This window comes from Balaenoptera physalus (assembly GCF_965194825.1).
Source record: "Balaenoptera physalus genome assembly, chromosome: 5".
NCBI lineage: Eukaryota > Metazoa > Chordata > Mammalia > Artiodactyla > Balaenopteridae > Balaenoptera > Balaenoptera physalus.
Genome location: NC_138884.1, coordinates 8,141,972 through 8,159,499, shown reverse-complemented (window position 1 = coordinate 8,159,499; position 17,528 = coordinate 8,141,972). Strand labels below are relative to the sequence as shown.

At 39.3% G+C, this 17,528-nt stretch overlaps 1 protein-coding gene across 1 annotated transcript in view; it reads left to right on the top strand.

The window, feature by feature from the left end:
• The window catches only part of LOC309660803 (uncharacterized protein), a 576,745-nt gene that overhangs the window by 444,526 nt on the left and 114,691 nt on the right, over positions 1-17,528 (top strand). Inside the window, exon 7 of the mRNA XM_082461931.1 lies at positions 4,042-4,085. Within this exon, the coding sequence (XP_082318057.1) occupies positions 4,042-4,085 (44 nt within the window). The remainder of the gene's footprint in view (positions 1-4,041; positions 4,086-17,528) is intronic.

Genomic DNA, 17,528 nt, shown 5'->3' with positions numbered 1-17,528 from the left:
CTGAGATCATATAGCTACTTAGTGGCAGAGTTATGTGACTCCAAAATCCGTGCTTGTAAACTTATACTCTTCTATGAATTCAATGAACACTACTCTGCTGACCTCTAAGAGGACATCAACTATTTGGGGCACAGGCTTAAACTAATCATTAAAGCTATGTTTGAGTTTGTATCATGATCTTATTTGCTCATTTTATCTTTGATTTTTTTTTTTATCTTATAAGGAGAAAAATGTTAAGAGTAAAGATTAGGCTTATATTAATCAAATCTCATCCTAATACAGCCATGATCACAACCTCAGGCAAACCTACCAGACTTCCACAGTTGGTTTCCCTCTCCAAAATGACCATCTTATTCATCCTCCTCTCTGTTCTCTGTTTTTTTCACCCATCTGCCATTTCACATCCCCTGACTCAGCTGATAAGGTAGCTTCATTTTCTTTTAGGAAATCAGTACAACTGGAAACCTCTCACCTTCCTGTTATAAACCCTACCCTACTTACTGCACCTGAAACCTCTACTCCTTCTACAAAGGATGAACCATCTGCCCTTGTCAAGGACACCCCCATTGGAGTCCTGGATCCCAGTGACTCTTGCCTTTCAAAGATCTTCCTCCTGTGTTTATCCTCTCTCTCCCGCCCCATTGGTTTCTTCCTTTTACTGAATTGTTCCTACTTGTATATAGACATACTTTCACCTTGAAAAAGCATCCTCTCTTTAGCCCTCAAAACCCTGCTCTTCATAGCAAACTCCTTGAGTGTTCTGTAGTAACTGTCTGTATTTTCTCACCATCCATTTTCTCCTCAATCCACTCCCACCAGGCATACGCAGTCTCAATCCTGTGAGACTGTGCCTGACACGATGGCCGACGAAGTCCATTTCCCAAATCCAGTCATCACTCCCACTGACAGTGACTTCTCAACAGCATTGGACACAGCTGAGCACTCCCTTCTTTTTGAAACATTTTCTCCTCTTAGCTTCCATGACATTTCCTTTTCTGGGTTTTCTCCTACTTGATCCTCTGTCTCTTTTAGCTTCTCCACTGGACCTATAAATGTTGAGCTGCCTTTGGGCTCTTCCATTTACACACACTTGCTCAGCCGATTTAATGGCTTTGAATGCTCTCAAAATATCTCTAGCCCAACCTTTCTCCAGAATCGACTCACCTACTTAACATGTCATTTGTCTCAGAATAAATGTCTCAAACTTTTATTTTTTTTCTTCCTGTTCTTTCCCTGATCTTCTCATCTCAGTAAATAAAATCAGCATCCTCTGAGTTAGTTAAGTTATTCTTGATTCATCTCTTGTCTTCTTTCTCCATATCCAGTATATCCATCAGAATGGTTCTTGGTTCTACCTCCAAAATATATTCTGCCCAATACTCTCAATCATTACCGCTATCACCTTAGGCCAACATGCTGGACTACTGCTATGGGTCCCTCACTGTCCCCTGCTTGTCTTCTCTACAAGTGACTTTTTGCACTCACCCACCTAAAACATTCCTCAGTACCGTCAAAGAAATCATTTTTTAAGCTGCAAAGCAGATGCACTCCTAATATAAATACTACGTTTTTTCCATGAAAGATTCAGGTGTGTATATCTTTGTAGATGCCCCATGATTACTACAGCTAATTTTCAAACTGCTCAAAAGAAACTAAGACATGAAAGAGCGCAGTGAACAAGTATCTGCATCTTTTATTCTTGAGGAAATAGATTTAGGTTTCAAATATCTTACATACAAATGACATTTTCACTATGATTTCTTTGCCATGCAAAAGTGAGAAACAAGCTGATGCTAATGGATTCCTACTTAAAGGCCAAGAGCATAGCCCACTGACTATAATGAATTTTGGTGCATTACCATGACTGTGAATAAACAAATGACAAGCCACCACTTCTACAACTGTAACTTCCTCCTATTTCGTTTTGTTTTTAAAAAATCAAGGTATCTGTCTCTTTATTTCTACTGTCTGGCCATGATTGCAAACAATTACAACCAGACACATAGTTATTATTTATAAGTAAGAATTTTTATAAATACATATTTAACTTGTAGATGAGAAAAGCTGTTTGGCTTATGGGCTGAGTAGGAGAGGAAATTGAGGGTACACACTCTACGTAGGTGTGTGCCTTCAGTTAATGTTATTTTTTTGCTTCCTGACATGTCTTTTGATGGATGTCAAATCAATAACTCTTAATGCATAAGAGGGCACAAGAGGCTAAACACTTCTAAGGAAAAAAATATATTTGTATGAGGGAACTGGATTCTAAACATAGTAAGAAGCAGAAGCTCAGTACTGAATTTGGTTACAGGATGGAGGTTGGGCGACAGGGATTCTGAAGCTGATCCCCAGTAACAGCCTCCCTCCCTCATAGGTCTGTGGATCTAAGAGGGTCTTTAGAGGCTCCTGTCTAATTTGTGCTCCCCTCTGGCAGTGCTCTCACATAAGATGGTCTAGGCATGCCTGTTTGGGCATTCTGTGGTCTTTTGCTTATTCCATTTCTCAGTCCTTTGATTCATCCTTTTCCCTGACTTTTCAGACCCTGGACATAACTAAATTAACGGCTTATCTCCTAATTAGTCCTCTGTTTATTCAGTTTAAAGAACCAGAGGAAAGAAAGTGGGGAAAAAGTGTTAACACAGCAAACTATCAGTTGACTGCCCCTCTAAAATGTATAATGAAAAACACTTTCAAGTTTTTATTTGATTTTCTAAAATTGCATTGTGGTTTCAATTCCCTAGCAATATGACTATTAAGTGAGGAAGACCTCTATGGCTGTCTCTTAGCAAACCAGCTAACTGGAAGGCAAATTTTTTTCAAGTAGTGTGCAGGTGTAATAGGGAAGAACAAAGCTGACTCCATATTGGATCTGTTTCTTTTACTTCAACCTTTGTGTTCTATTGCTTTTGCTGTAAGGATGTTGGTTGCCTATAGCCTGAGATATACAGGATAGCCCATTCTCAACTTTATGACCTTTAAAGCTATAATACTTTTCCATTCATATAGAGATAAAAAGTTTCAGAACAGAGAATAACATCTGCCTTGTGGGAGATTTACAGGAACATTGTGACTGGACCTACCTGGACAGTTGCAAGAACAAAGGATTCTGACGCCAAGAAGTCTGCAGCAACCAACCACAACCCCTCCCCTTTTAGTATAAAACAAGCCTGAATTCTAACTCGGGGAAGATGGTTCTTTGGGACACTAGTCCACCATCTTCTCAGTCTGCTGGCTTTCTGAATAAAGTTACTATTCCTTGTCCCAGCAAGTCATCTCTTTTTTTTTTTTTAAGACAGGTTTTTGGGTTTTTTTTAAAGTTATTTATTTATTTTTGCTGTGTTGGGTCTTCGTTTCTGCGCGAGGGCTTTCTCTAGTTGTGGCAAGCGGGGGTCACTCTTCATCACGGTGCGCGGGCCTCTCACTGTCGCGGCCTCTCTTGTTGCGGAGCACAGGCTCCAGATGCGCAGGCTCAGTAGTTGTGGCTCACGGGCCCAGTTGCTCCGTGGCATGTGGGATCTTCCCAGATCAGGGCTCGAACCCGTGTCCCCTGCATTGGCAGGCAGATTCTCAACCACTGCGCCACCAGGGAAGCCCACAACTCATCTCTTGATTTATTGGCCTGTCGTGCAGTGAGGAGTAAGAACTTGGACTTAGTAACACGGTACTTATGCTAACAGAAGAGGCATCTCGAAGCTCCGCTGATAATGATGGGCATTTAATATACAAAAGGATGCATGCAATATTTATGGTTATTTTTAAATTCCTTATTAAATTATTTACTGTATAGGCCTCACTAAGTATTCATTACTGGCTCCTTGATGAGGGTGGTGTGTTTTATATACACTTTTTTGGCTACTCCTCATGGTTACAATATAGGCTGACTATATTTTAAGTTATTTTTTTAAAAGCTTCTTGGATATTTTGGTTCCAAATTCTTCCAGGGCTGACTAAGAGTGCCTAAGTTGTTTTCAGCTATTTTTTTAAGAGGCAAATAATAATTTATATTATTAGTGGTTATACAGAATTTTTCTTGTCTTTCAGAATTGGAGAACTCCCTGAGGCTGGAGCGAGCATTTGGTGGCATGGTGAGACCTTTGTGCTAAATTTGCAGTTGAGCAACTAGTACCTGGGGGGATGAAAGACAATTTCAGTGGTTCCTGGAATTCAGGTGTTCTTCTTGAAACCCTGTGTTATAGAAAAATGAACATGGGAGCTTCCTCTATCTCCGGTCAAGGTAAGAGGTTAGGGATGATGGTTGGGAAAAATTATTTCGTTTGCATCATATTGGGGGAAAAACTAAGAACTCCTGTGATCATTTGAGAAAACTGTGTATGCAGACACTTGAACCTCTCCTTATGATATATATGCCCTCAAATCTGTAATAATATCACCATGCTTTCCTTTCTATAAACTAAACCTCTTCCCTCTGATGAATGTGAATATTTTGCTATTTATCTGTTTAGTTCTGTTAACTATTCCACTTCTGTGGTTAAAAAAATCCTCTGTTATTCTTCAAGTAAGTCACCTTATAGAGATCAGTGTGTCTTATTATAAGCAATGGTTCCCAAAAGTAGTCTGCAAGAGGCTACATCAGAAATTACAGTCTTTTAATGTATGTATTTTCCCTCCCTCATATGTAGGTGTGTGTGTGTGTGTGTGTGTGTGTGTGTGTGTGTGTGTGTGTTCCTGGGTCTTACCTCATTTATCAGGCAATTCTTGTACAAAAGGCTGTGTGGAAAACCCCCTAACTAATGTCACATTCCAAACCCCCTCATTCGGCCTTTATAGAAAGATGTAGGAAGTCCTCATGTTATCTGTTGGGTCAGGTTTTCAGACAGTGAGGTTTTTATGTGAGTTGTGAAGAGACAGAAATTTTTATCTTTGTTTAAGAATATCACTCTTGTAGATTTTGTGTCTTTTATGGGCTTTTCCTGTAGGATTGGGGTGTTAAAATGAAAGCAAGTCTTCTCCAGCTTGTGAAGATGTGCTAAAATCAGGCCAGGGCTCAGGAGAAAGTAGGCAGGGTGTTGTATCTAGGTGGGCTTTCATCTAGGGAAGGTCTTGAGTTAGAGTGGAAACAAGCAGATTGGGTCCTTGTGGCCTTTCTGAGGTTCAGGGAGCAGAGTCCTGGCTAGTAATAAAATATTTATGTGCCTGGAGAACATCATCTTTGTTGTAAATACTGCCGGGGGAACTTGCTGGTGTGTTACTGAACCAAACTTCGATCCACTTGCCCCTGGGCAGTAAAGCCAATCTACTGACACCAGGTTGGGGTGAAGGAGAGTGCAGTATTTATTGCAGGCACCAAGCAAGGAGTCCAGGGCAGCTAGTGCTCAAAACAGCCGAATTCCATTTGGGTTTCAGCAAAGCATTTTTAAAGGCCAGGGGTGGAGGGGAGTCCTAGGGTATGTGATCAGCTCTTGCACAATTCTCTGATTGGTTGATGGTGAGGTAACGGGGTCACAGGGGTTAACATTATCAATCCTTAGGCACCAGTAGGTCTTGGGGCTCATGGTCATCAAGTAGTTAACTTCTTCCATTTGCTGGGGCTTTTAGCATCTGTAAAACAACTCAGGAATGGGCATCAGATACTGTTATCTAGGTCCTTCAAAGGGGCTACGGTACAGGGTATGGGGAAGGCATCTGTCCCAGGAAGGCCCCGTATGGTCCTGCTTGGTTACAGGTGTCGCTGCACCCTGGAAGGTAGGTTACAGAATTGGTGGAGTTAGAATTCTGCTCTCATGTTGTGGGAGACACCAATACTCACCAATGCTGCAGAAAGGAAATGTGTACCTGCAGTCAGCAGGAAGTAACCGTCCTCGAGCGTCCTGAGCGTGTCATTACCTAGGAGACCTTAACTTTTCTGACCTGACATGTCACGTTAAAAAAACAAAGCAAAATAAACAAGATCCAAACCTGTTATAAAAAAAATCAAGGTTATCAGTATTAAAAGGCCCTTTTAAAGTCTTGGCCTTGATATGTGCTCTTGGACTGTCACTACGGACTCTTTGCTCTTTAATTCCTAAAATGAAGTTTTGTTTGGGTCACATCTGACTTAGGGCACTCAGAACCCCAGCACTGCTGAAATGCAACACCCACTGGAGAGAAAGGAAGGCTTGAGGAGCCTTCCCAGGCCTGCGCGCGCCTGTGGAAGGGTTCACGAACTCTCGCAGAGGGATGGTTTAACCCAGGTGTCATCCTATTTGACTTGACCACTTAAAGGGCTGACCTTCTTTATAATGTAGCAGCTCGAACAGATTCCACATCTCTTTTATCACTGAACTGTTTTCTTTCCAACTTGTTATTTTTTTATGTGTGAAAGTCTTTAGATCAGATACTGAGAGGCTCATAACACTAAAGGGAGCTTAATTAACATCAAAGGCAAATTCACAGTAAGAGAAAATAAAAGCAGCCAGCAATAGAAAGCACAGAAGCTAGACCTACATGCCCCTCAGGAGTAAACCCACGAGGCTTAATGCCCTGAAGACAGTGTACCAGATCAAGGGGGGCAGAATAAAAAGTTGAATCCAAGTTAAAAGAGAAATCCCCTCATTGCTAATCCCAAATTCTGCATTCAGTATATCCTTAGGGCAGACATCCCACAGGGGCAAATCCCTTTTCTTTTTTCTTTTATATTTACATTAAACCAGACTTTTGTGATCCCATGGCATGTGATGGGGCAGGCCTCCAAGGAAGCCTTTCACAGGTGGGCATAGGGGCTTGGTTTGGGAGTGGAAGGGTGACTTGGAGTACGATCACCTCTGTGGCCTTTATCTCACGAGCAGAGTGCCCGTGTGGGTGAAGCCGGGAGAAACACAGCATCTTAGCATATGCTGGGTCTACAGCAGCTGTAGATTCCTTGGGTCACTGTCCTCTTCTGAGTTTCTAATGGCCTCGGTCCATCTTATCACTCAACTCTTTGCTTGGTTTGAGCCTTCGGTGATGTGACATGGCACACTGAACCCAGGCTAATGAGAACAACACAAGGGGCTGAAACGAACAAGATCTCTAACATTTTAAGATTTTCCTGCAGTCTCTGATTACGTTTGCCGTTTGAGGATCATGTGTGTTCCAAGGCCTAGGTTATAAAAAGAATCATACATTTTCCACATGGGCATTTGGCGGTTAGAAATTCTGATAGAAACCCCAACAGATTTTTTATGCACATTACATAGGTTGCCGTGGGAATATCATGAGCTCGCAGTCTTTCTGGTAGCATAGCAACAATTCCAGGCATGACGGCTCCTCAGCACATGCAGCAAAGCAGCGCCTTCAGTGCTTTCCTGTAACTTGCTAGTGGCTGAGCCAACATCTGACTAAAGCCTGGCCTTGACTGATTATGCTGTGGGCGGTGCTGATAACGTGAACAGTAACAGAACTCTGCTTCAAAGCCTTTCCCTCTTCCTGAGAATAAACCTGTGTTTAAGGGTCTTTGTTATTATTTATGTCTATACACATGAAACATACCTTATGATATTAAGACAAAAGGGATCCTCTTATATTTCATTTAAGATGTTAATTCCATAAATGGTTAAATATTTACTGAAAAAGCAGAGAGGTCCATTGGTGTGATTGTCTGGACATTATTTTACAATCATTGGTTTAATGTGCTCCCCTCCCCTCGACAGCGATTTTCTAAAACAAAACAAACCCAAACCAAATCCAATCAAAACAAGACAAATAAAACCCTGCAACAACAACAAACAGCTAACATTTGGGCATGCTTCCTATCTGCACGAATAAAACTAAGCATTTCACTGATATCATCATGAACCCATTACCCCCATTTTGCAGATGCAGAAACTGAGGCTCAGAGAAATTAAGTATGTTATCAAAACTACAGAGGAAGTTAGAGGTGGGATGTGAGCCCAGGTCTATCAGACTCTAAAACCTGTTCTACAAGCCACCCTCCCTCTTTCTCCAGGAACTGTGATCTGTCATTGTACATCCAGTGGCGGGTACAGCGCCTGATGCTTTAGGCATACGGTAAATATGTCTGGAGTGACTTGATCCAGCTCCACACAGATATTCAGTCAGTCTGAAGAGTTTTCTCTGTTTCTCTAAGCACTTTAAATTATGTTTGGAATTCCTTTTGAGAAGCCCGAATTCCAGGAACTCAGTTTAAAACTCAAGGACCCTGTAACTTTGGTACAGACAGCAGTCTGACTTGGGGACTTAGTCCACGCAGCCTGCCTGACAAGTTGGCAAATGAGAAAAGTGAGGGGCATTTTGCTGAAGGACTGGAGTGAGGTGAGTAAGCAGGGAAGGGAAATGGATAAATTTGTTGTTGCCTCAGAGGTTAATGGAAAATGTCCGTGCTTTGCTGAGCATAACTCACTGAATAAAAGACGGAGCAAAGTTGCTTCACAAGGTCACTCAGCTCTGGGGAGATGTTGGATCTATGCTCAATCAAATCCTTTCACCTGCAGTGGCCGATCAAACCTTGCAAGTGGAGTCAACCAAATTAGTCACCCGGAATTCAAGTGCCTGGATTGCACTTTCTTAGGATTTAATTCCTGTTTCTGTCACACCTGGGAATGACACCTCCTAATTGAGTGTCTTCAGTAATGCCCAGAGGCTCCTCTGTGATAAGCCCCAGAGGACAACCATTTATCTTATTTAGATTCGGACTACTTGCTGAAGAAAGGCATTTGTGTCAGCAGAAGAAGCCAGCTCTGGAATATAAGGAGGACCCCAACACTGTATCACCTTCTAGATGAACAAAAAAGAGGCACAATTTTTAAAAATATTGAAAGGCATAGCATAGGGTTAAAAATTAAGACCAACATTTTTGGTCTCAGCTGCCATTAAGGAGCAGAGTACCTTGGCCCAATTCCGAACCACTCCAGACATATGGTGTTTCTACCCAGAGTCCAGAGTAACAGGGAGAGATGTCAAAAACACCTATTTACCGCAATGGTGGATTATTTGCGTTCAGTTTCCTGGAAATCCTTTAACCTTGCTATGTTAAATATTATGATAGTGAGCTGTGATGATGTCTTGCCTGATTCTATTTCTGCAGGTATTACAGCATGTTGACTACACACTATGATGCTCAAGCAAGACTCGTTTCCATAGCATTAGATCTGTTGACTGTGTGTAGAGCAACTCAATTCTTCAATAGTTGTCATCTTGGCTGAAGAATTGGGTTTAATTACATACCGTTCACCTGAACTATTGAGATTGTACTGTAACTGGTCTTCTCAACTTGTTTCTCCCCACACCAATTATTCCTACTCATCGCTGAGATATGAATCATAACTTTGCCCAAGACACTTTTTCTGCATGTACAATTTTTGTCTCCCTAATGCTTACAGAATGAAATCTAAAAATCTTAACGCAATCTTCCAATTATTTGTCGCACACATTTAACTATTCTGCAGTGAAATCTAGATGTTTTTTCTGTGTGCAACATATATATTTTTCTTTCTTATTTTTGTCTGTGCTTTTACTGTCTCCTGAAATTCTTGTCTTCCGCATCTTGAGGACATTCTTTCCATCTCTAAGTCTATCTTTTCCATGAAGTTTTCTGATGTTCTCAAAAAGATGTATTTTCTTCCTTTGAACCTGTGTACTTAGCGCTTCTCATGGTAATTATTCTTACAGTTTATTTTTATTCTTTATTTATTCTATCTTTATCATTGTTTATAAATTTATATCATCCTCTAATCAGGTTGTAAGTAACAGGAGGTTAGGGATTATGTCCTATCTTTGATTTGCATATAGTAGGATATCAGTTAAAATTTATTGAACTGATCTCCTGCTAATAAGACTGATTTAATTTTTCTTCTAAGTCTCCACTTGTTTCATTTCCATCTAGAAAGCAGTGTGTGTTATTGCTGGTAATCTAGCACCCGTAAATTCTTTTCAGTAGTATGTTAAATACTGATGTCTGTCAAATGTGATCCATTTCTAATGTTAAAAGGAAGTGGGTTAAAGCCCATGGGAAAAGGTTACATTTGTGCTTGAATTTCCCCCTACTTTTAATTCTATTTGTCTTCAAAGGAATTACCCCTCTGCAGCATTTGATTACTTGTAACATTCCAAACTACTTGACATTCCACAAAACTAGTTAAACACTGTGTTTTGTTGAAAATGATACAGAAAACTAATTTTCATGTAATTTTCCATATATTTACTCTGAGAGGAACTAGAAAATGAGACTGTATCCAGTAGCCTTCCTACATTTAACTTGCTGTTGTTCTCATTGCTGTTTTAATTCTCAGCATTCTCCTCTGGCATTTAAATCCTCCAGAGATGAAACTGACATCTGTGAATTACAATGGTTTGCCACTATACTGAGACTTGACTGAAGCATTGTAGCATTTCAAACAGAATTGAAATAAAAATTAATCAGTGGCATTCATGCTTCAGCAGGATTCACAGGACAAGAACTTGCTAAATGTTCAATGGGCTCCTCAGTGATACCTAGCTCTCTCAGGTTCACAAGCTTGAGGCTTAAAAAATTTCTCAGAACTACAATGAAGTTTCAAGCAGAAACATAAATTGGAATTAACCCTAATTTCAAAACTACTATTCAAAATTATTCTGACAGCTTAAAAACTGTAATTCAAGCTTTCCATATAAACTTTTAAATATCTAATATGGTCTATTGTCTTGCACCTGTAGAGACTCAACAAAAACTAATAACTATATGAAATTATTAACTTCCTTACTATGATGATATCTTATTTTGTCACTTTTGCCATCCAGGGTTTTTTAGGGCTGTCTAGAACAATTAACTAATTTGAAGAAAAAACAAGAAAAAACCCTCTTTATTGTTAGGCATGGGCCAGATATCATTTTTTAGGACTCAGCAAACTCTCTGAACTACAACTTGACAGTGAATCTATTTATATATGTCTGTAGTTACCATCAACAAAAAGGTGATTATTTCCCTTCCTGATGATTTTAGAACTCGTGTATTTGCCAGCCTAATGCAGCTTTGAGGTGTTGCCATAATGGGCTTTTTACAAACTCTCAATTTCTGTTATTACTTTACCCTTTATTGGAATGTAGCAGCAAAATAAATGACCTTTGAGATAAACATGCGCTAATTTTAGAATAGTTTCTAGCTGCTCTAGAAATGTCAAGACTTTCTGCAGGGACAGTGTCTGGAGACAAAACTTAGCTCGGTCCCATCCCCGCAGGATGTCAGGCACTCTTAGTGGGTGTCGGTTATCCCATAGCCACATGACACTGTCGTGTGCAGAAGGTTTGCGAATATGCTCAGGGATGTTGTTTCATGATCGTTAGTATCAGAGGCAGGTCCCAGATGAAGAAGCAGTGATCACCACAATAAGTCTAGTTAACACCCATCACCATACATAGTTACAATTTTTTTTCTTCTGATGAGGACTTTTAAGAACTACTCTCTTAGCAACTTCAAATATACAATACAGTGTTATTAACTATAGTCATCTTGCTGTACATTATACCCTGATGCTTTATTTATTTTATAACTGGAAGTTTATACCTTTTGATCCCTTTCACCCATTTTGCCCTCCCTCCCACCCTCCACCTCTGGCAACTACCAATCTGTTCTCTTTATCTATGAGCTTCGTCTTTTGTTTATTCATTTGTGTTTAGATTCCACATACAAGTGAGATCATACAGTATTTGTCTTTCTCTGTCTTATTTCACTTGGCATAATGCCCTCCAGGTCCATCCATGTTGTTGAAAATGGCAAGAGCTCATTTATGGCTGAATATTATTCCACTGTGCGTATAGATGTGCTATATATATAGATATACAGATATCACCTTTTCTTTATCCAGTCATCCATTGACAGACACTTATCCATACCTCAGCTATTGTAAATAATGCTGAAATAAACATGGTGGTGCATTTATCTTTTCAAATTAGTGTTTTCATTTCCTATGAATAAATACCAAGAAGAGGAATTGCTGGATAATATGGTAATGTTATTTTTAATTTTTTGAGAAATCTCTGTACTGTTTTCCATAGTGGCTGCACCAATTTACATTCCCACCAACAGTGCACAAACGTTCCCTTTTCTCCACGTCCTTGCCAACACTTATTATCTCTTGCCTTTTTGATAATAGCCATTCTAACAGGTGAGCAGTGATTTCTCCTTGTCATTTTGATTTGCAGTTCCCTGATGATTTGTGATGTGAGCATCTGTGTATGTACCTGTTGGATAAATAAATAACTTTTGAATATTTGTTTTAAAAATCAATTATTTATCTCAACTTTATAAAATGGTAAAAATGCATAATTGACAATGTTTCAGTGTACCCTAAACTATCTGTTAGTTTTTATTTTCTTATGAGAGAACAAATTTTTCTTTAAGAATATTAAAAGTAACTTGATTTTTCTGGTGGTCCAAACCAAACTGTTAATGGAAAAAAGTTAATATTGTGGAGACAAGCCTATCACAATGTGAAGGGTGGGTGAAAAGTGTTTACGTCACTGTTTTTTGTTCACAGGCATTTCATATAGACTTCCCTGGGTTAGTTCTAGGTTAAAAAATAATTTGTGCTTATGCATCTTTTGGTCAGAGTCTTGGCAAGAAACAGGTGAAACTCTCTTTGGGGTAATTGAAGAGAGTTTAATGAAGGGATTGTTTTAAAGTCGTGAGCAGCTTAAGATAACCAATAAGAAACTTAATAGTAACTATGGGAAACCGATACCATCTTCAGCCTGATGAGGAAACAAAGGGAGTTTTTACTGGAACCCTGGGAGGGCTATGGCTGCAGGAAAGGGACACCCGACAAAAGAGGTATGCAGCAACTGTCGACCATTTTGGCACAGAGGGAGCCCGGGGAGGAAACACATTCTCTTTCCAACAGTATTCCAATATCCTGCCGTGTCCTCCGCTGGCCAAACCCAACTGGAAGCCAGAGGCAAGAGAATTGGTTAATATGATGCTTAGTGGTCGGCCTTCTTGGGCTATAGATCAGGGCGGCAATGGGTAGAGTGTGGATCTGGTAGGGCAAAAGAAATGCCAGCACACCGATTGTCAAATCTTTTAAATAATGACAATGCACTTATTCATTCACATGAGTTGATAGAAAACCTGGCAAAATATCTCAAAACCTTAAAAATTCCAATTTTAAGAATGTATTATAAGAAAATGGCGTAAATAGACACAATAACTAAGCTATAAGAATGTTCTTCAAAATAGTATTCATAATAGTATAAAGTTGGAAGTAATCTAAATGCCTTAAAGCAAGAAATTGATTAAGTAAACTGTTTTTTATCAATACAGAGAAGTAAAATTAAGTCATAAAAAATGATGTTGAACTATATCTTATGACATGGTACACATTTCATCATAGCTTTTTATAAGATAGACTTATGGTTGACAATTATTTTGTATGTAAAGAAACAAGATATATGTATGTAAAGAAAAAGGGTTAGAAAGATTGTCATCAAAAATAGTTTTTAAAAAAAATAGTGTTTTTTTTCTGGTAGACTATAGATGATTATTTAAAGTAAACATATTGGTTTGTCCATAATTTTAATATTTTATTTATAGTGAATATCTATATTAATTTGGTTATTCAAATAATATTTTCAATCTGGTCAAATGAAAGCTGTTCTGTTTAAAGGGGAGTTCTTGAGGTCCCAATCAAGAAGGTAGAGTAGGAAGATCCTGAGCTCACCTCCTCCCATAGACACGCTGAAACTACAAGTACATGCAGACTAACTGTCCCAGAGAATGACCTGAAGACTAGCAGAAGAGATCTTCTATGATTAAAGGTATTAAAAGAAGGCCACATGGAGACAGGTAGGAGTGGCAGAGACACGATCCAATCAGAACCCCCATCCCAGTGCGGTGACCCACAAGGGGTATCACAACCATGGAGGTACTCCTTGAGGAACAGGAGTCCAACCTCACATCAGGCTCCCTGAGCCCAGGGAACCTGCACTGGGAAGACAAGCCCCCATAATATCTGGATTGGAAAACCAGCAGGTTTACACCTGGAGACACAAAGGATTATGGGAAACCGAGACTTGGCTCTTGAAGGGATTATGAACAAACTCACTCTGAGTCCCAGTGCTGAAGCAGCAGCTTGAAAAGCACCTGGGTCATATGAGGAGATTCAGTAACTAATTTTAGGGCATGTGGGTAGAGATCTGGTAGAACTTTCTCTGGGAATGGAAGTGTGGTTGGTGCCATCTTTTTAATACTCCTTCCACCTAGCTGGCCCAGCCATTTCTGTCGCTCTTCAGCAACCTAGCTAACATCATGCCCTGCCCCAGCAGTCTCCTGAGAACCTGCTCCGCCCAACATATCCACCCCAGTCAGCCTCTCCAAAGCAGCTCTTACTCCACCCCACCTGAAAGGCAGCCTCAGCTGACCCTGGAAACCCTTCAAAGCAGCTCTGGGGGCCAGCTATGCACACCAGTGGGCCTGCAACATTTGTGGCTGGGCCTCACAGGCAGTCATGCCAGAGGCCAGCCTGGCACTTCAGCATGCCTGAAACAGTTGTGGCCAGACTGTTCAGCCAGGTGGGCCAGGGATCAGCCCCCCCACCAGGGTATCTGCAGCAGTCGCAGCTGAGCTACATAGCTAGCTGGGCCAGGGGTCAGCCCTGCCACTAGCACACCTATAGCAATCATAGCCCAACCACAACAGGAGGGCATGCGCAACCCTCACATGGGATATCCTTGGACACCTGGCTCTAGTGACCAAGGGAGATTGTGCCATAGGGCCCCACAGGACACCTTCTACATAAGGCTACTCTTTCAAGACAGGTAGATGTAACTGATATACCTAATATACAGAAACAAACGAAGAGAGTAAAGCAAAATGAGGAGACATAGTAATACCTTTCAAACAAAAGAACAAGACAGAATCTCAGAAAAAGAACTAACCAAAGCAAAGAAAAGCAGTTTACCAGGCAAAGTGTTCAAATTAATAGTCATAAAGACTCTCACTGAACTTGAGAGGAGAATGGATGAACTCATTGAGAACTTCAACAGAGATAGAAAATATAAAAAGAACGAACCAAAACTAAACAATACAATAACTGAAATGAAAAATATACTAGAGGGACTCAACATCAGATAAGAGGATGCAGAAGAATGGATCAGTGATCTGGAAGACAGTGTAGTGGAAAACACCCAATCAGAAGAGTAAAAGAAAAAACAAAACAGTAAAAAATAAAAATAAAAAAAAAGGATAGTTTAATGGACCTTTGGGATAACATCAAGCATGCTAACATTTGCATTGTAGCATTCCTAGAAGGAGAAGAGAGAGATAAAGAGACATCAACCGTATTTGAAGAAATAATGTCTGAAAACTTCCTTAACCTAGCAAAGGAAACAGATATCAAAATCCAAGAAGCATATAGAGTGCCAAACAAGATGAACCCCCAAAGACCCACACCAAAATTCGTTATAATTAAAATGTCAAAATTTAAAGACTGAATCATAAAAGCAGCAAGAGAAAAACAACTAGTTATGCACAAGGGAAACCCCATAAGACTACAGGTTGATTTTTCAGCAGAAACTTTAAGGGTCAGAAGGGATGGCACAATACATTCAAAGTGCTGAAAGAAAAAAAAAGTACAACCAAGAATGCTCTTGACAACCAACAAGGTTATCATCAGAATTGAAGGAAAGATAGTTTCCCAGACAAGCAAAATCTAGAGGAGTTCATCACCACTAAACTGGTTCTTTAAATGTTAAAAGAACTTATTTAAATGGAAAAGAAAAGGCGATAACTAGAAATAAGAAAATTATTAAAGAAAAAAATCTCACTGGTAAAGGCAAACATATAGTAAGTGTAGTGCATCAACCATCTATAAAGCTATTGGATTGGCCAAAAAGTTCATTCTTTTTTTCTGTAAGATGGCTCTAGGAGCACTTAGTTTTCTTTAACTTCATTTGAAACAATTTTGTTAGATTGTATGTGACAGCTTTCAGATCAGCATGCATTTAAAAAAAGACTTATCAAACTGGTGAGTTTTTGTGTAGCCATTTTAATATTGAAGATGGAAGAAAAAAGCCACATTTTTGGCATATTATGCTTTATTTTTCAAGAAAGGTAAAAACAGAACCAAAATGCAAAAAAAAGAAAAAAAAATTTGTGCAGTGTATGGAGAAGGTGCTGTGACTGATCAGACGTGTCAAAAGTGGTTTGTGAATTTTCGTGCTGGAGATTTCTCACTGGACGATGCCCCACAGTTGGGTAGACCAGTTGAAGTTGATAGCAATCAAATCAAGAAATTACTTGAGAACAATCAATGTTATACCACATGGGAGATAGCTGACATACTCAAAATATCCAAATCAAGTGTTGAAAATCATTTGCACCAGCTTGATTATGTTCATTGCTTTGATGTTTGAGTTCCACGTAAGTTAAACAGAAAAAAACCTTCTGGACCGTGTTTTTGCATGATATTCTCTACTTAAACATAATGAAAACATTCCATTTTTAAAACGAATTGTGACAGGCAATGAAAAGGGGATACTGTACAATAATGTGGAACAGAAGAGATTGTGGGCCATGTGAAATGAATCACCACCAACCACACCAAAGGCCGATCTTCGTCCAAAGAAGGTGATGTTGTGTATATGGTGGGATTGGAAGGGAATCCTCTATTACAAGCTCCTTCCGGAAAACCAATTAATTCCAACAAGCATGGCTCCTAATTAGACCAACTGAAAGTGGCACTCTACAAAAAGTGTCCAGAATTAGTCAACAGAAAACACATAATCTTCCATCAGGATACTGCAAGACCACGTGTTTCCTTGATCATCAGGCAAAAACTGTTACAGCTTGGCTGGGAAGTTCTGATTCATCCACCGTATTCACCAGGCATTACACCTTCGGATTTCCATTGATTTTGGTCTTTACAAAATTCTCTTAATGGAAAAAATTTCAATTCCCTGGAGGACTGTAAAAGGCACCTGGAACAGTTCTTTGCTCAAAAAGATAAAAAGTTTTGAGAAGATGGAATTATGAAGTTGCCTGAAAAATGGCAGAAGGTAGTGGAACAAAAGTGTGAGTATGTTGTTCAATAAAGTTCTTGGTGAAAATGAAAAATGTGTCTTTTATTTTTACTTAAAAACCAAAGACACTTTTTGGCCAAACCAATAGTATGAAGGTTAAAAGACAAAAGTAGTAAAGTCATCTATATCTAAAATAATAAAGTGACACACAAAATAAAAAGATTTAAGATATGATGTCAAAAACGTAATATATTGAGGGTTTAAAATGCAAACTTAAGTGACCATCAACTTAGACGGCTATATACGTAGGTTGTTATATATGAACCTCATGGTGACCACAAAGAAAAAAACCGTTAACAGATACACAGAAAATAAGGAGAAAGAAATACAAACATAACACTAAAAATAGTCATCAAATCAAAAGGGAAGAGAACAAGAAAAAAAGAAAGTAACAGAGAAGAACTACAAAAACAATCAGAAAACAATTAACAAAATGGCAATAAATACATATCTACCAATAATTACTATGAATGTAAATTAACTAAATGTTCCAATTAAGACATAGGGTAACTGAATGAATAAAAAAACAAGACCCATACATA